This window comes from Trachurus trachurus (assembly GCF_905171665.1).
Source record: "Trachurus trachurus genome assembly, chromosome: 1".
Taxonomy (NCBI): domain Eukaryota; kingdom Metazoa; phylum Chordata; class Actinopteri; order Carangiformes; family Carangidae; genus Trachurus; species Trachurus trachurus.
The window spans coordinates 36,648,375-36,668,063 of NC_139891.1; the positions used below are offsets into that span (position 1 = coordinate 36,648,375).

Genomic DNA, 19,689 nt, shown 5'->3' on the forward strand with positions numbered 1-19,689 from the left:
TCAACAGATGTGCTGGCTACGAGAATGTCGTCCAAGTAAACAAACAGGAATGACATATCTCGTAGCACAGAGTCCATTAGCCGCTGAAATGTTTGTGCCGCCCCTTTAAGTCCAAAAGGCATTCGCAGGAATTCAAAAAGGCCAAATGGTGTGATGACAGCTGTTTTGGGTACATCCTGCGGATGGACCGGAACCTGGTGATATCCGCGCACCAGATCGACCTTGGAAAAGATAGTGGCCCCCGCCAAGTGAGAGGAGAAATCCTGTATGTGCGGGACAGGGTAGCGGTCAGGGGTCGTGGCGTTGTTCAGGCGACGGAAATCACCGCAGGGGCGCCAACTGCCGTCAGCTTTAGTCACCATGTGTAAGGGGGAGGCCCATGGGCTGTTCGAGCGGCGCACTATGCCAAGACGCTCCATAGTAGCGAACTCCTCCCTTGCGATGGCCAGCTTGGCTGTGTCGAGGCGGCGGGCCCGTGCGTAAACTGGGGGGCCCGCGGTGGTGATGTGGTGCTCCACGCCGTGTTTAGCCACCGCAGATGAGAACGTGGGTGTGGTGAGGTCAGGGAACTCGGAGAGGAGGCGTTGATATGGGTCTCCAGTGGCAAGCGTGTTTGACAGGCAGAGCGCTCCAGCCCCCCCGAGTGTGCAGGGGTATGATGCAAAAGAAACGGCATCAATGAGTCGGCAGTTTGTAACATCGACCAGCAGGTTGAAGGCGCAGAGGAAGTCCGCGCCCAGGATCGGCGTAGACACAGCAGCCATAACAAAGTCCCAGCCAAAGCGCCGTCCACCAAAAGAAACCTCCACATACCTGGTGCCGTAGGTACGTATGGGCGTGCCATTGGCTGCATCCATCTGGGGTCCGTGTCCGCCAGCCATAGTGTCCACAGTCTGTGCTGGCAGGATGCTACACTGAGCTCCCGAGTCGACCAGCAAACGTCGGCCGGACAGCTTGTCGGTGATGAACAGCAGCTTACAGACATGGCCAGCGCCCATAACTGCTAATGAGCGCCGGCCCTGGCGTTTCCCTGGACCCAGCTGCATGGCTTGCGACACTGCTTGGCCTTAGCTCCAAACCTGGCATGATAATAACACAGTCCACCATCATCACGCTGGCGGCGGGCAGTCACTGCGGCCGCGGTGCCAACAATGTCAACAGTGTCCTCCAGAAACGGCTGCGGAGTTGAAGCCCCTTGGTTAGGCAACAGTGCGTGGACAAACTGTAGCCGGTTAGCGAGGAAAATCCTGTCCGCTTCCTCAGCCAGGGCACGATAGTCTTTGGATGAGGAGTGGTGTGAACTGGCCAGAGCAGTGCGCACAGGCGCGGGGAGCTGCCGCAGAAAAATGTGCGTAAAAAGGAATGAGGGATCCGCTGAGCCCAACACCGCCAGCATTCTCTCCATCAGCTGTGACGGTTTGCCGTCACCGAGGCCGTTGAGGGACAGCAGGCGGTCCGCTTTCTCCAGTTCAGACAGCTCAAAGAGTCTCAGAAGGAATGTCTTCAGTGTGCCGTATTTACCGGTAGCCGGTGGCGCTTCCAGCAGCACCATTGCTCTGGCCGTCGTCGAGGCATCCAACGCCGCCACAACATGGAAATACTTTGTAACGTCCTGCGTTATTCCCCTCAACTGGAACTGGGCTTCGATGTGTTGAAACCAGGCTCGTGGGTTGTGCTGCCAGAAGTCCGGTAACTTAACGGTCGCGGCGTAGATGTTGGCGTTGACATTAACCGTGTCATTAACCTCGCTCGGTGCCAGTGCCGCCGGAGTGTTGTGTCTGCTTCCTTCGCCGTCAGACATGTTCGTATTCTCGGGGTCACCAATTGTGGAGATGTAAATAATATTGATCAGACTGGAGACGGAGGTGAGTTGAGTCAGTTTACTCTCCACAACAAAACACTGAAAACTCTGGTTGCTAAGAAACCATCAACATTCTAAAGAACCCGGAACCGGCATGAGCTCTCAGGTTGCTAAGTAACCATGTAAACTCTTAAAGGTACAAGACCTCTGGTACCTAGGTGAATGTCTCTTAACTATTAACTATTGTGGGTCACCACAGCTCAATAATTTTTTTTCTCAACTGATAACGGTCTAAACAGCTAAAGTTCATCATCCTTAAAGGAGTATTATCGCAAAATTCGGCCACTAGATGGAGCCAGGCGGAGCTTATCAGATATAAACAAGTGGGCAGCTGTCAGAGAGAGAGAGCAGCCTCGTTTAGTCCCCCCCCCCCCCCCCGCCCCCCCTCCTTCTCCCTCCCCCCTCCCCCCTCCTCCTCCCTCACCAGGCTGAATGAACGTGCAATCGCGGGAAAAAGAAAACTCGCTAGTGGAAGCGGCGCAGCTCTACGTCGCGCACAACCACAACAAGACAACAACAGCAACTGAAACGTCCTCCTCCTTAATAACGCTGAGAGGACAGCTGAAGAAAGACACAGGGACGTGGAGACAAAGTGTTCTACCAGCGATTCAGTGACTGTAAGCAGCCTAACACTGCTACATTACTTACTGTTGCATATTTGTCCGGTTCGGAGGTCTGATTTGCGAGTTCCGAGTGCATTTTAACGCAGCAAGCGCCGGGCCGGCTTGGATCATAACAAAGACAAATGCTGCATTTGCCCCACGGACACTATACTGTTGGCGATTTTTTTTGTAAATTTAGTTATGGCTCCCCCCGACCCATCTTTTACATATGTCAGCTTATTTTATGCTATTACTGCTGTATTTGCGATAATGCTCCTTTAAATATGACCTGGTGGTCCTTCTGAAAAAAAATCTATAATTATTTAGATATTAGTCCTTCCTGGTTGGTATAACTGACCAATCACCTTCCAGCACGGAATATGATTGACAGCCTGATGACTGAGACGTCACAGGTCAGACACAGTGGATCAGACACCGAGGATTAACACCGGAGGGGACCTCCCGTCGTTTGCGTATTGTGTTCAGTCAGTTTTAATTTAATTTCTGATATTTTGTCGATATGTGTGGATGATAGATAGCACAGGTGCAGTGCTGGCAGTTAATTAATTTCAGCCAGTTTTCGTTTCACCTTGTCCGACGGTGCTAACCATAGACTGTAAGGTGCTAACAGACCCGGAGGGAGCTGATATCACGGTTCGGTGAGTATTTTTTTCTTTTTCTGAACGCATAAAAATTATATTTAATTTGTTGTATATTCCAGAAGACCACTGATTACTTTCCCGTGTGTTCTCCTGTGTGTTCTGACCGGAGAACATGAGACTGTCACCGCCCAAGACAAGTTAATTTATAGCTAATGTGAATAATCGAGTCACACGGCTAACGTTAGCTCCGTGTTAGCTCCGCGTTAGCTCCGTGTTAGCCATGCTAACCGTAGCTCGTCTCCGACTTTTACCGGACCGGGATAAATCCGGTTTAATATTTAACGACCACAGCGTCATGTTTAGCAGAACAGTGATCGGTAGGATCGGTCTACAAGCTGCAAAGCCCCCAGGTTTATCCATCAACTTGCTATCTTGCTGGTGTCATACTGTACTGATAAATACAATATACTGTATAGAGGTGGGGGTTTGTCATTTACTGCTGTAAATTCACACACAAATGTCTTTAATTGAAGCAGACAGACAGTCATGCACCTGCCATGTTTTAATTTAAGTTCTTGTGTTTTACTGTGATTCTAAGGAGCCACAGTGAGAGCTGAGTGACCGGTGCCAACAGAAGGAGGACATCATGTGTTGCTGTGATGATGATGAAACCAGAAAACCTCTGATGAGAGAACAGACCAACTGTTTTATTATTCTATGTCCACATTTGACCTCACACTTTTTAGGGTGAACTTAAAATTGACAGTGAAGATTTGGAAGCAGCTATTTTCATAGTCCAGTTAATACAAATGCTTTATTCAGTCGATGATCATCATTGAAAATGTAATAATAAAGAAAGTTACTGTGATTAAATTGTAGTATTTCTTTTACATTTACCATAACCTCATGGTCAATGTAATGTGACACTTTGGTGAATTATTGTTTTCAGTATCATAGATTAGTTGACAAGACACATCAGGAAAGCACAAGCTCTGATATTCATCTCTGGATGCTTTATTATCATTTCAAGGAGGGTAACAAGATTAAACATTTGTATTTTTCTTGTGTGTAGTGAAAGCATACATAAAAATAGTCCTGGAAAGTTTTTCCTGAATTTATTATTGATTACAGCAGTGTGGTGTTCATGTTACTGTAAAGGCCCATTAAAAATCAGTAAAGCAAATCTTAGTAAATAAATTAATTTCATGTTTAAACTGCACTAGTAATTTCAGCATTTCACAGCATTGAAAACGTTTTATAAGCTGTGGATGATGTAAAAGTGAGCCATACTGTCAAAAGACAAGCTTGTATTGTATTAGCTGAATTTCCAGTACATCATCATGTAACCTGCAAAAAAGATGTGCATATATATATAATAGGAATGTAAAATAATAGCTAATAGCTGGGTGAATGCAGTGTAACGTGGTCGACAGGTCGGAGCTCCAGCAGCCGATCATCGGTGATGCAGGTGAGGTAACATCAAGTCCAGGAGCCGTAACCCACCAGTCTCAGTCCATGACAGTTTAATGTGTTGCAGCTTCACAGTTTGAGACAGAAACTAGTCTCCCGTTTCTGTAAAACAATTTAAAACAATATCAAAATATGTTTCACAGCTTTACATTAGCTTATTAATGCTAACATCGGCTACAATAACGTGACACATTACTCCTCGTGGGATCTATGTATATGTAGTTCAAACATGGACATGTATTTAATAAGCTTCTGAGATTACTTTCACCGTTAAATATGAAGTTTACCTCGAGTTGTAGATGCTAACGGTGTTAGCAGCGTAGCCGCTCGGCAGTTAGCCGGTGTTGCTGGGTAAATTAGCAGCCTCGCAGACACGGGTCCGACCCGCCCCTCGACCTCCTTAGCCCCGCCCCCTCGTCCAAATATGGTTTCTTCTGGCTCCAAAAATCAAAAATGGCGGCGCCCTGAAAGCCAATCTCCGGGCTTCACAAACGGCCCTTCACAAACCAATGGGTGACGTCACGGAGGGTTGCCACTTGGTTCATACGTTATCAGAGGAACAAAGTTTAGTATCAGTATCAGTCTCAGCTCGCCCATGTCGCTTGATTCAGTGTTTGTTACAGTTACAAGCCCTGGGCCTGTTTGATCTCCAAAGTCACTCATACTGAAAGAATCCAAACTGGGTAGAACGTCTGTTAATGGTTATGAAACCAATAACTCCCATGACCCTTTGCTCTTTCATGTCCACTTGTGTGTCTCTGAGGAGGATTTTGCTGCTTAGATGTTTGATTGTTCCATGCCCTTCAGTGTGTCCAGTTTGTTAAGCTTGTCCTTCAGAAGCATCCGACCTGCTTCTCCTGGATCGCTCTTGCTCAGCTCCAGCTCTTTTAGGAGTGAAGCTTTAGAGCTCCGAGCCAAGGCCAGAGACTCACAGCTGCTCTTGGTGCACCCCAACAAACTGAAAGAAAAATAAATTGCGTTAACACCACAGGTGTTATAACACCTACTGACGTGAAAATTAAAAGTCTCACCATAGTATCTCCAGTTTACACTGTGGTTTGCTCTTCCAGTCAGAAAGCATCTTCACCCCTTCATCCATCAGGTGGTTGTTGCTCAAGTCCAGCTCTTTCAGAGTAGAGAGATGACTGAGGGCAAGGGTCAAAGGCTGACAACTGGCCGTTGTTATGGTACAGCGTTTCAGGCTGGAAGGCAGATCAGCTTTCAGTATGATGGATTTATTAGAGAGAAATTCTATAGTTTTTATAAGATTTCTAGTCTTTAATTGATCAGTATTGATGCTTTTGACCTTCTGACCTTCAATTCAGAGCATGTTAATATCTGTGTAGCAAACCCATTTTGTTTTTTTTGGTTTTGTGCATGCTGTCTCTCGTTTTGTCCACCAGAGGGCAGCTTGTATTGTTACAGTAACATGTAATGTATAACAATCTCGAAAAACAAATATTGAATTTAGATTAATTTTGGCATGATTTCGGTATACATCTCATGATTTGGGTTTATTATAAGAAAATGTAATTTCATCTACTTTTAAGTGTATATTGCTCGTTTTGGAGCTAATAGTTTCATTTTAAATAATAAACTTTTATTTTGAAGACCACAGATACATGCTGTCACTCCGATGTCCCACCACTCCGACATCCCACCATTCCGACAAGGCTTTAAGACATGCTGATAGAGGAATATCCACATGGTTGTGTGTAATTACGCAGCAGAGCGCAGACAGGGACTAGTCTGCCTGTCTAGCCTCTACCTGGTCTTTTTTACTAAACTTAACCAACTCCTTTCATCATTGCCTAAGCCTAACCAGTGCAAAATCTTTTGGGGAAAGAAATGCGCTATTAAAGGAATTGTCGAAAAGGCAGGATGTTTAAAAAAAAAAAAAGTCATTCCGACCATAGGAATCAAAAATTGTCGGAATGACGGGACGTTTGGTAGAAAATTAAGTGTTGCCATTTAGATAATTGGAGGCCAATGTCGGACTGGTGGGATGTCGGAATGGCGGTTGCCCCCCCGAAGACCATGGAATGAATGAGCCAACAGTAAAACGGTACAAGTTTAAGGTAAAACAAAGGAAAAGAGAGCAACAGAGCAGAAACGTTTGATAAAACGTTGAAGGCTGAATGTATTACAGCAACCCCCCCAAGGAGGCACAAGGTTAGTGTGCGTTGTGTTTATATGGTCATTACTTACTGTAATTATTTGATGATTTGTGTTGGAAAATATGCTAACTCTCTTTAGCTCGCTTGTTTGGTGAATTAGCAGTGTATTTGTTATAATTGCTGAGTTGTTTGAGAAAGTAGGCTACTGTGATTATTTACCATTTTTATAGACAGAAGTGGAAACAGAAATGTGATTGCTGTGCTTTCTTTATTTTGACAGCTCTCACGTTGATTTGTGGAGCTCGTTTGTTGAACAGCAATGAATGTTAAACCATCAGTCGAGTCTCTTACCATCTTTCGGAGGGTATGCTACAACCTGTATCTCTGTCCAACTACATAATGAGTTTGAGACAGAAAGTTCCGTTCCCATAACACTCACTTTACTATCTCCAGATGACAATCTGGCTCTGCCAAAAACTCATTAAGGCTTTGGAGTCCATGGTCTTTGAGGTCATTTCTCGCGAGATCCAGAACCCTCAGATGGGCAGGGTTGGACTTCAGACTGGTGACCAGGGCAGTACAGCCCTCCTCTGTGAAGCCACAGTCAGCCAATCTGAAAGAGAAATAAATTGTCTTAACACCACAGGTGTTATAACACCTATTTACATGAAAATTAAAAGTCTCACCTTAGTATCTCAAGTTTACACTGAGGTTTGCTCTTCCAGTCAAAAAGCATCTTCACCCCTTCATCCATCAGGTGGTTGTTGCTCAAGTCCAGCTCTTTCAGAGTAGGGAGATGACTGAGGGCAAGGGTCAAAGGCTGACAGCTGGCCGTTGTTAAGGTACAGCATTTCAGGCTGGAAGACGGTTGGGACACTTCAGTTCAGTTTTCAGTTTTCTGATGAATTTATTAATTATAGAAATTCTATAGTTTTGATAAGATTTCTGGCCTTCAACTGATCAGTGTTGATGCTTTTGACTTCTGACCTTCAATTCAGAGCAGTAACGTTAATACCTGTATCTGTCCAACTACATGATGAGTTTGAGACAGAAAGTTCCCATAACACTCACTTTAGTGTCTCCAGAAGACAATCTGGCTGTGCCAACAGCCCAGTAAGGTTTTGGAGTCCATGGTCTTTGATGTCATTTCTGGCAATATCCAGAACCCTCAGATGGGCAGGGTTGGACTTCAGACTGGTGACCAGGGCAGCACAGCCCTCCTCTGTGAAGCGACAGCCAGCCAATCTGTTGGGGAAAAGCACTTTAGTGAAGCTAGAGTTAACCTACTCGCCCACACACCTGACCTTTGGAAGTCTGCTTGGTTACCTGAGATCTAGACCAACTTGGAAACCACTGGTGTCTTATCACAGGGCTGTCTCACCTCAGTATTTCCACTTTGCAGTTTTGATCCCTCAGCAGAGCAGCGATCGCTGCCACTCCATCATCACCTAGACCATTCCTTCCCAAATCCAACTCCCTCAGGTGAGAAGGGTTTGAAGCCAGAGCTGAGGCCAGATCTGCGGCACATTCCCTTTGTAGCTCTGTTTTAGAAAGCCTTAAGAAAAACAGTAGATGTTATACATTCTATATTGGAAATGTCTTAAAGTTTGCTTAGTCTTATCAACACATCTTGAAAGTCAAAGGACAGTCCAGTTTTCTGAGCCATGCGATCATAGTCGGTGCTAACTATTTGGGAAGGAGTAAACAGATTCCCCCTGCCTCAATGACACCAGCAAAACTAATCAACTAATAGTTTGCCCATCACCAGAAAACATAAAGTCAACATGATCACAACTCTTATTTACCTGCATACTATTAGCTATCAAGCTTGTCACTACTCCACCCTATTGTTAGCTTAGTAGTGGTAAAATGTCTCTTACCACAATCTCTCCAGCTGGCAGTCAGGATGCTTCAGAAAGTCAGTGAGCTGAGCAACTACCTGGCCTTTAAAACTGTTCCCGCTCAGATCCAGGTTTTTCAAATGAGATGGGTTCAAGCGGATAGCTGAAACCACAGGTTTGAATCCATCACCTGTGATGCCACACTCACATAACCTTCAGACAAAACACACAGATGGTTTTTAATCAGCTATTGATGAGGTGTCAGAAAGTTTGATTTCAATATCAATGCTCCCAGATTCATTCCCTTTACACCATCAGGGTAAAATTTATATCTGTAGCCAAGATGTTTACGAGACTCTTATGAGATGTCCTGTTTCCTTCCCTGCTCTTGTGAAAATCTTAAAAGGTACTTAATGTTATTTTTGATTGCTAGGAGCAAGTGTTTTCCCACAAGCAGGTCATTTGCCTCAATGTACACAAGAACACACAAAATACTGACTAAACAGGTAGAACAATACCTCAACATTTCCAAAGGACACTTGTTGAGAATTTCTGCGAGCAGCTGTACTCCTCCATCATGAATTTTATTCTTACTGAGGTCCAGAACTTTGAGGTAGGAGGAGTTTGAAGTCAGACCACTGGCTAAAAACTCACATCCCTGGTTTGTAATGCCACATTCTTTCAAACTACACAAAAAGAAACACAAATCACAATTATTGGTCAATTGGGAAACCACAGCTTGGAATTGGATTGGAAATGAATATGATCACTAACATCTTCTCCATGAGAGAAAAGAAAATAGACCCACAGTGCTTCTGTAAATGATTTCCTTACCTGAGTCTTTGGAGTTTGCAGTATGGGCTTTTTAAGCCTTCAGAGAGAAGCTCCATCCCAGAGTCCTCCAGTTTGTTTCTGGTCAGGTCCAACTCCTCTAGACCAGAGGACTTGAAGCTTAGAACTGATGAAATGTACTTACAGCCTCTGTCGGTGAGGTTACAGTCATCCAACCTAAAGGGTAGAACGACATGACACACTTAAACAATCTGAGTGTGTCACAGTGGATGGGTTTTTTTGAAGCCAAATACTTACAAAGCTGTCTTTGATACTTTGAGTACTGGTACCAGTCTCTCCAGAACGTCATCTGATCGGTAGTATTTCTTCAGGTCAAATTCGGCCAAGTCTTTGTTGGAGACAAGCAACACAAAGGCCAGAGCTGACCAATGTGCAGGGGAAATTTTGCTCACATCCCCTGAGCGGTGGTACTTCTGGACCTGCTCCACTAGAGACTGGTCACCCAACTCATATAAGCAGTGGAACAGATTGATGCTCTTGTCTGTATAAGACAGTTTTTTGATCTTCTCATGAATGTACTTGTTTGTCTCCAGGTTGCTCTGTTGACGTCTTCCTTTGAATCCAAAGTCTTGCTGAAGAAGCTTCTGATTTTCATCCTTGGACAGACCGAGCAGGAAGCGTAGAAACAAGTCCCACTCCCCATGATCACTAGACAAAGCCTTATCTACAGCGTTCTTATGTAGGAGGATGATAGGAACGTCTCCTTCCTTACATGTCACCCTCACACTTGTTCGACTCTTAATGAGGTTTTCTCCGTTTTGTATGAAGGTCTCCAATACATAGAGAGCTGCAAGAAACTCCTGAACACTTAAATGTATAAACGAGTAAATCTCTCGCTTGTGAAGACCGTATTCTTTTCTTATAATCTGTGTACAAACTCCTGAATAAACTGCAGCTTGTTTTGGATCAATTTCGCAATCTTTCAGATCTTCTTCATAGAAGATGATGTTGCCCTGTTTCAGTTGTTCAAACGCCAGCTTCCCCAACTTCATGATCAAATCTTTGTCTGCCTCAACATCCTGATAATCCTTCTGTAGTTTGCGTTTTGTTTGGATGATCAGAAAGTGAGAGTACATTTCAGTCAAGGTCTTTGGCAACTGACCTTCATGAGTGTCTGTGAGGAGACTCTGGAGAGACGTGGCTGAAATCCAGCAGAACACAGGGATGTGACACATGATGTACAAACTTCTTAACGGCTTTGAGTGAAGATGATTCAAGATCTTCTCAGCCATATCTTTGTCGGCAACTTTCTTTTTAAAGTACTCCTCCTTCTGCTCATCATTAAAGCCTCGTACCTCCGTCACTCTGTTGATGTACTCAGGAGGAATCTTATTGGCTGCAGCTGGTCTACTTGTGATCCAGACCAAGGCCTGACACAGCAGTTTGCCTTTGATCAAGTTGGTTAGTAGGACATCTATTGTTGTAGTCTTTGTAACACTACGGCACAACTCATTTGTTGGAAAGTTCAGAGGGAATTTGCTTTCATCCAGGCCATCAAAGATGAACAAGACGCTGCACTTTTTGAGGTCTGACATTTCCAAATCCTCCACCTCCTCAAAATAGTAATGTATTAACTTAGAAAGACTGAAAGGCTCATCTTTTATCAAATTCAAGTCTCTGAATGTGAATGGGAATATGAAGTGGATGGTTTGATTGGCTGTTCCTTCTGCCCAGTCATGGGTGAATTTCTGCACAGCAACAGTTTTCCCAATGCCAGCGATTCCCTTGGTCAGGACTCTCTGGGGTCGGTTCTCTTCTTTGGGTAAAGGTTCGAAAATCTCACTCAGGTGGATTTTCTTCTCCTCATTTGTGCACCTTTTACATTCTAATTCAATAACCTCATGTTCACTATTAACCTCCCCACTGCCTCCTTTTGTGATGTAAAGATCTGTATAGATATTTTTCAAAAGAGTCGATGATTCTTCCTCATTTGTCCCCTGAAACAGATTCTTTGTTTCATTTTCAAGATATGACTTTAGTTCAGCCTGGCACCTTGAGATGTTTTCTGAAAGACAAAAAAATATAGTTAACGGCATCTTTCCATTACCTCAAACAAGTTAGAAAAAAAGTTGTGTTATGCCATTAGACTGCAAACGTTTGCTACCTTTAGTTTTGGAAGAAACAATATCATTGTCATCTGTCCTGGCAGGAGGGTGGACTAAAAGACAAAATTGAACATTTCTTGAGAATCAGAAAAAAAAGTTGATGCATTTTGTTATAATTATGGATAGTTGCATAGTTCCACATTATAATGCATTTGACTTACACATTCAAGATAAACATTAAAATTTTCTTACATTTAAGCAATTGAAATATGATAATGTATTTGATTTACAAATAAGTTCATGGGACACAATTACCATGTGTTTGGTTGACAGTCAGATGTAGATCCCTCATATGAACATCACTTAACTGAGGTGTGCAGACCACACTTCCATTCTGGGCCGTGGGCTGAGTTTCCTGATGTGTTGTAGCTGAATGAGAACAGACAAAATGATTAGGAACCACATGTCAATTTAAGATTCAGCAAAGACTTTACAGAGTGAGAACAAACAGTAAACATGACATGGGGGAATAATACACCTACAACATGGATATTTTCTTTAGCTACTGAACTAAGAATGTCAAATTGAACATGTTTAAGAGATTTGAGTCAAAAACTAAAATATGAACTCACTAGAAGACCAGTTCATTTTTACATTCACAATAAGGTCATGTTGCAGGAGCTTTTATCCGAGATGACTTGGAAGTGAAAGACATCACCAAAGCTTCAGTGCAGTCAGAAACCATGACTGTTAAGAACTAAATATGAAAACACTGTATCCTTGCATTTAGTAGTTCACCTGCTGTTCTACCATCAGGGATCCACAGACCAGAACAATCTAGACTAAGATGTGGTGATGTCAGACATGTTGGTTCAGTCTTGACCAGTCTGTCCAGTCAACAAATTACATTTACATTTGTATGGTGCCACGCTGGTACAGTATGCTGTGACTTGTACAGTAGGTTTGTTTATTATCAAATTATACTGTAAACCCAGGAAATTTAAGACAATGCACTGTTGGTACTTTTATTGAGGTTGTCTAGTCCCTACTTTCATGCAGCCCCTGCATAAGTCAGTGCTGCACTAGTGCCACTCTGTCAAAACAGTCCAGACACAGCCCTGATGTCAACTGGCCTTGGTGTGGAAGAAAAGATGTAGCAGTTGTTAGTTACAGCGACAACGAGATACAGTACAAGTGTAGCTCATGGAACAGATCTGGATCTGCAGTAAAATGTATTTTGGGTCGTCTCTATTCAACAGAGTTGTAGAGGACGTCTCAGACTTTTGTCTTGTTAGAGAAAAACTTGAATCTCCTAAGCAGTTATGTGGTTAAAGTAACTGGCGCAGAACCCACTCCTGCCCTCTGATTGGTTTGAACACGTTTGTTGTGGTTTGGGGGGGATGGGTAGGTTGGCACAGTTTGTATCTTCCTGTGAGCCCACATGGCCACTAGGTGGCCTACAGTGACCGGAGTTTCTTTCTGCTCACTAATGAGACCAGCTGTTAATTGTTTGTGAAGAAAGATCTCCTGTAAGTGAAAAATTGTGTTTTTGCACAGGATCGCTGATACAGCCTTTAAGTCCTCTGTGCTTATATGCACCATTCGATACACTGCAAGAGACAGTGCCAAGGCCATGTTCACTCCCTTTGTGATCCAAAATCTCAGAACTTGGTGGTTTCCAGATGCAGCTGCAGACATAGGTGATGTCAGACCTTATGCAGTTTCTCATATGGGCATAGGCACTTAACAATAACTAACTTTACAGTCCTTTCTACACTGGCTTAATGGGATATGCCAGTGTGGAAAGGGCTGTAAAGTTAGTTATTGTAAGTAAAATGCTTTAATGATTAAAGCATCTCACTAACTTATTCTCTTTTCTACTGTGGTTTTCGTCTCTTTTCTCCTGTTGCTCTCTGTAGGTAATTTTGCCTCGAGCCTGCATTTTCTTGAGGTTTCTTTCTATTAAAAGTGTTTTTTTTTCTTACCACTACCAAGTGATTGTTCATGGGACAAAATTGCATCGGTCTAAACAATATTGAAACAGTCGACTTGCTAAACGTGCTCTGACATGTCTCGTGTTTTTATTGGTGAGTAATTGACTTGACTCTAAACAGAAATCCAGTGGTGTCTGCTGGTGCCACAGCTGCAGAGGAAATGGGTGTATTAGATGAAGACAACTCAAACTGCAGCTGAAACCACAGAGGAAACTTCCAGCTGAGTCAGAGTTTGTCTTGCTACACTTCTGAAACCTTCTGCACTTGGTAGCCTACTATCTATAACAGCTAACATTTGTAATATATACATTCTAATTTGAAAGACAATAGACGTCTTTCTTATTAAGTTACTCAGATTTTGTTGTTAGACACAAATACAAATCAACAGTTTGTGACTTCACTTTGCAGAATATGTCCAGTTTCTCTTTAATCTAATTTTAAAACCTGGATGCAACTGCTGGATTTGTTGGAAACATTGTGTGTCGATCTGTTTAACTTTAAGCTTTAAATTATTAACTCGTAGGCTAGGCTGTTCATGAGAAATAATTGATGTAATGTTAGGAACAATGACAAACATTTTTGTGAGGAAAATAAGTACTTTAATATGTCATAAGGCGACACTGACTGTTGGACAACTAGGACCTGGAGACCTTATTTGAGTGGTTACACAAACCATGCAAATAAAATCCTATACCCTCTTCAAAGGGTGTGGTTCACCAGTTCCTGGTTTTCACTCTCCAAACAGGTTCGGTAAAAATAGAATCAACAATTGCTTCATATTGACCTGTTCATGACTTGGCTGCAGCAATAAAAACAAAAGAATAATGTTTCTCTGTGACTTTCTTTTGGTCTTTTAATGACTTTTTTTGGTGTTTTAAAGCTGCAGTCCCCATAACCAGTAGATGTTAAAGAAGGAAAAAATAATCTTCATCTTACCTGCCTGTGATGCTGCTTGGTCCCCAGTTGTTATCTGGTTTTCCATTTTGTATCACTTCACCAGACTTCACGAACAAGAAAAAACAATTCAGCAGACAACATACCGACCGGCAGTTTACTCTAATTCCAGTTGATAATAAGAGGCACAAAAAAGAGCCTCTCTCTCTGTACCTCAGCTCAGACCACAGACTTTGTGTTCATTGAGCTGAAGTTGCTTCCGTCTCTTTTAATCTCAGCTGTTGCCAACAAGTTTGATGGCATGACAAAGCAGGAAGTGGTTGTGCTTTGTGTGCACACCCCTCAGTCGCTCCGTCAGTACACTGCACCACTGCTGCTTTTCTTGCAATGCAAAAGGAAAACAAAATACTCTTATAAACATGTTTTTATTGTTATTTAACTTTTCAAAGGAGAGGTTTTATACTGTACATAAGGAATGGTGATGTTATAGGTCTACTGTCTACTGAATTTAGAGCAACAGTGATCTAGCATTATGGAGTAAGCTTACCTCCTGTGGTGATGACATGATGAGGCAGCAGAGTGTCTCTGAGTTGCATCAGAGTAGACAATACAACCAAAACATAATTTACCTTGATTGGGCTCCACAATAATATACTTAAATGGCAAAAAGTTTATTATAAAATGTCTCTAAAGGTCACACTAACTGACTGCAGGGTCCACTGCCACACAAAAAAACGTACCCACACCCAGGTTTCACCACCAAAAATAAAAAAGGCAAAACAACAAAGTGGCAAGAGTCTCTCTCTGCCCGACGACTATCTTACAGGGAGCTCTCAAGTAAACATAGACAGGCCATAAAAATCACAAACCATCTTAAGACTATACCTCACACAACAGCTACAAACCTTTACTTCACCTCATGGTTGTTCGGATCCCGGACGAGCCCCAAATTGTTACGCCCAAAACTTTGTTGGCCCAGAGGGGCCTAACAATGGACCCAGGCAATGACCCCAACACACAAAGGCATTAAGTTAACTAAAAGAGATTTAATACAAAACATAAAAGTGGTACAAATGTGGGAGGGTAGAAGATGCATGTCACATGACATGACAAGTCATGTGACCAGGAAGAGATAAATCTCAGCAGGTGGTGGCAGAGGGCCCTTTTCTTTGTTCTGGTGAGGCGGTTGGGCAGCTCGCTCACGTAGCGAGAGATAGCCGGACTTCACAATCCCCGTGCCTCAGGGCTAAGAACGACCTCACGGTAATATATGAATTGTTTCGGGTGTTTTTTATGCAAGTACATGTAGTGTGCTGTGTTGGATGTTTTTAATCTGTGTGGAAGAAATATCATGACTCGAAAGTTTATACTTACTGTTTATATTTGTGTGTCTTCCAGTTGAGGGATGACATGACCACGACAGAGCGACTGTGGCTAAAGGTCCGGTAATTAATGTATTAAGTTATGTCTGTATTTTAATGTATGCCCAAGCCATGATATTTATAATGTCCTCTCCTTAGAGAGTCTCACACACTGGGACCTGCCCTCTGCCCAAGCAGAAAATTGCCACGTGAACCAGGGTGTATGAACTCATACCTGGCAAAGTAGGCTTATATTTTATTACCAGTCTTTAGTGTTTTTAACTAAGTATGGTGCCTTGAATGTGTACTAATAGATGTTGTGTCTTCCTTTCAAGGACCAGCCCAGCCACTGTTTTCTATGATTAAATTTCTTTTTTTTGTGTTCATTTATTGGTTTAGTTCCTGAATGTGATCTCATAAGCATAGGTGTAGGTTTGAGGCTATTTATTTTTATGGTTTACGAAATGTGTATTTTCCTGGATGGTGATTTGAGAGTTTGATTTTCTGTCTCCCCTCTTTGTCTGCAGCTTGAGTGTCCAAGGCCGGGTCTGCACCGACACACTGCTCCTGTCTGTGGTGGGACTGTACAGGGTGACACATTGTAGTGGTGTGTATATATATTGCCTAGTGACACTGCATGATATCTTTAAAGTAATTAGATGTAGAGTTTGTAGTGCATGGTTGCGGTGCTAGACTTGCTGTCCCCTCTTTCTGTCTTCCACAGCTTCATCTTTCAGCTGGTGAGCACAGCAGACCCGACCTTCTGAGCATAAGGAGACGTTAGTTTGTCACCATCCACATTTTGTTTGTTATTTTGCCTCACTCCTATACCATATTGTGCCCTCAACATAGATTGATCTGATTGTAATAAAAAGAGATTATTTTTCATACAGTACCCGCTTCTTGTAAGTTGTTCCTGTTCTGGGGAAGTATGGGCCACACAACACAAAGAGAAATCTATTACTAATCAAGGGTTCCTCCTGTCCTTTAATAGGAGGTGGCGTTGTTGACATGTTTTAGTGACTCAGTGCCAGGCACTACACAAACAAAATAACAAACTAAAACAAACAAAAGCCAAGAATGGGAGGCAGGCAAGGCCAGCAGTCCCCACACACTGCCCTATTTTCTACGCAGATGTCATGTATGACAGATGACTCATTAAGTCTAAAAATGTTTGTTTTGCCACCTAAACTCAGTGAATTAGCTGGAAAATTGGCTCATGGCAGCTGCTTAGTTAAAGGTTTGATGGTTTAATTAGAAAACAAGTATCACCACAAGCTTTGATTGTAATGAACTTTCAGGTTACCCATTAGTTATCTTTAGAGGAAGTATCAAGTAAAAGGCCATCTAATGTTGGTGTATGTATACCATACTTACAGACATTTACCGTTGTCCTGTAAACTGGAGTCGTCTTCACTCTTATTCTAGAATATTGTTTTCTCATAGTCTTTTAAGGCAGTTACAGATTATAATAGTGTCAGGCTGACATACAGTAGATAATGTTGTCTTGCTCTGACACGGTGTAGCCTATGATCAGAACTTGAAGATGTATTCTGTCAGTCATGAATCACATTACATGAAAACAACAATACTTTTCCACGGGCAGGATTTCAATGTGGTTGTCCTAATAAAATTAAAGTTAAATTCCTCTTTGATGTTAGAATGGTTGGACATAGATATAATTACTGGATATTTTCTCATATGTTTAAAATGTAGAATTTAAATAAAATTCAAAATCTGGAAGGTTTAGTTTTAAGTTTATTGGGAAACAATTGTCACATCAGCTTGTCAAACAAAATGATCTCAATTATTAACATAATTATGCCTTAACTTTGCAAACATAGTACATTTATTGAACTCTATATGAAAATATAGATTTCCAAACAAAAAACATTCTGTTCATGTAGTTTTTAAAATAAATGTAGATGGAGCTGAATACAAGCAAGGCATGATTACATGTACAATATGGAATCTAACAAGCGTGAGAAAAAAACAAAAAAACAACAACCCCTATGTGCCTCTATTTTTCTTTTTTGTATATGTACTCAATTATTGCTATCAATTGCTTTTTCTAAGTGCAATGACATCATCAAGGTTATACTGGATCTGAACATACTCATGGTTTTTGAAGCTGACTGGAAAATATGACGTATGATCAATTAGCTTTTCAACATCGATCAACTGTGTCAGGGCAGGGTTAGGTGCAGCAACTTCATATGCTAAAAGATCTCTATCCAAACCTAAAGTCTCATAAGGCCGACATTCGAAACAATGCCAAGATAAGTCGATAACATAAATGTTTTCCACAAGCCAAAAGACAGGAACGTTCCTCTTTGTACTGTTGATTACCAAAGACTCTCCACTGATGTACTTGTTATCATTAAGACGAAGCCAGTCTACTGCTGTCAGAGGTGGGTAGTAACGCGCTACATTTACTCCGTTACATTTACTTGAGTAACAATAAATTGTACTTCTAAGAGTAGTTTCAATGCAGCATACTTGTTACTTTTACTTGAGTACATTTCTTCAGAAGAAGCGGTACTTTTACTCCGTTACATTGAGCTTCATTCCGGTCGCTACTCGCTACTTTTTCTTATTGATCCAATGTGCGATCTGTTTGTTTATGTTTTAATGGAGATACTTCCGAGCCTCTGTCACATGACGGCGTTTCACCAATCAGATGTAGCCACTCGCGACGTTTGCCTCCGTTTAACCAATCAGACAGAGCCAGGCAGTCACATGACTGCACACAAAATCTCCGCGGTAAACAGGACGGCCACTCCGCCTCAAATTTGAGAAACTGCGGCTCAAATTGCCCCCCCCCCACACACACACACACACACACACACACACACACACACACACACACACACACACACACACAGTCACAGATAGACACACAGACACACACACCCATACAAAGAGCTTATGGACAGTTCATAGATCTTTCATAGATAGGCCTATGTATTGTGGCTGAATTTGTCTTCATTTTTGTTACTTTGTAAAAAAATGTCATTTAGGCTTTTGTCTTAGTTGTTAAATGTTGTTCTTTGGCAATATCTGTATTTTTTCATTGGTATTATATTTTTGTGTATTTGATTAGGCCTACATTTACGCGCTGATCATTAAACAAACAAATCAGAGGTTACTCAGCAGTTACTCAGTACTTGAGTAGCTTTTTCACCAAGTACTTTCTACTCTTACTCAAGTAAATGTTTGAATGGCTACTTTTTACTTTTACTTGAGTAACATTATTCTAAAGTAACTATACTCTTACTTGAGTACAATTTTTGGCTACTCTACCCACCTCTGACTGCTGTAACGTGCTGTATGACATCAATCCCAAAAACATTTCTAACCCTGGTTGTTATCTGCTCTATATTTGCACCTTTTGAGACAGGACCCAATTCCTTCTCATCTTCAAAAATGGGATGCTCAGAGTTATTGTGATAAGATTCAAAATGCTGCTTATGGATCAAAAGCGACTCAACAAGATTTTCATAGTTAACTGAAAAATGTTTGAGAGGCTCCCATATCCTGCTGCCGTGCCACACCAGGGGGCCCAGAGAAAGAATTTAAGCAGGCAAACGCAGCATGTAATGCTGTTCTGGGATTATATTATTGTAAGGAAAAAAGTTTCAGATGCCTTTCAATCATTGTTTTCAGTGTTGCTACACTTTGTACTTTGTGCGAAAACAGGAGCAGAAAGTCTCTGAACTATCTCACATAAGTCCAAAACTAACTGAACATATGGAGTTTTCTCTACATTGTTCAACAGAAAGGGGATGATCTTCAAGAGTATCAGCATTTTCCCAGGGGACTGTTTAAGTTTGTCATCATTAGATGCCATGGTACTGAAACTGATGGGATCAGGTTTGTCAGGCATGTCTATTGGTGAATAAGAAAAAATCATCATGGCTGAATTGAAGCAAATCAAATTCAATTTCATCAGCACAAATAATAATCTGCAAAGCAGAAGGTTGTTTTGAAAACAGTGGGTGGGATTTGAAAAGTCTCCCATCCACAGTATTATACAATAAGCCTTCTTGT

At 42.1% G+C, this 19,689-nt stretch overlaps 1 protein-coding gene and 1 long non-coding RNA gene across 2 annotated transcripts; one reads left to right on the plus strand and one right to left on the minus strand.

Moving 5' to 3' along the window:
• Positions 1–8,644: 8,644 nt before the first annotated feature.
• On the minus strand, positions 8,645–14,366 carry LOC310992080 (protein NLRC3-like; the record flags this gene model as incomplete). The annotated part of the gene is made up of 7 exons (XM_083980060.1): positions 8,645–8,706; positions 9,088–9,179; positions 9,328–9,501; positions 9,583–11,350; positions 11,450–11,503; positions 11,706–11,819; positions 14,321–14,366. 7 exons carry the CDS (start codon positions 14,364–14,366, stop codon positions 8,645–8,647), a joined length of 2,310 nt encoding a protein of 769 aa, XP_083836186.1.
• A 1,088-nt stretch (positions 14,367–15,454) lies between these two features.
• Positions 15,455–16,462, plus strand: LOC310987241. Its single transcript, XR_014595444.1, has 4 exons — positions 15,455–15,541; positions 15,677–15,718; positions 15,799–15,882; positions 16,167–16,462. It is a non-coding gene; the product is annotated as an uncharacterized lncRNA (long non-coding RNA).
• The last annotated feature ends 3,227 nt before the right edge of the window (positions 16,463–19,689 follow it).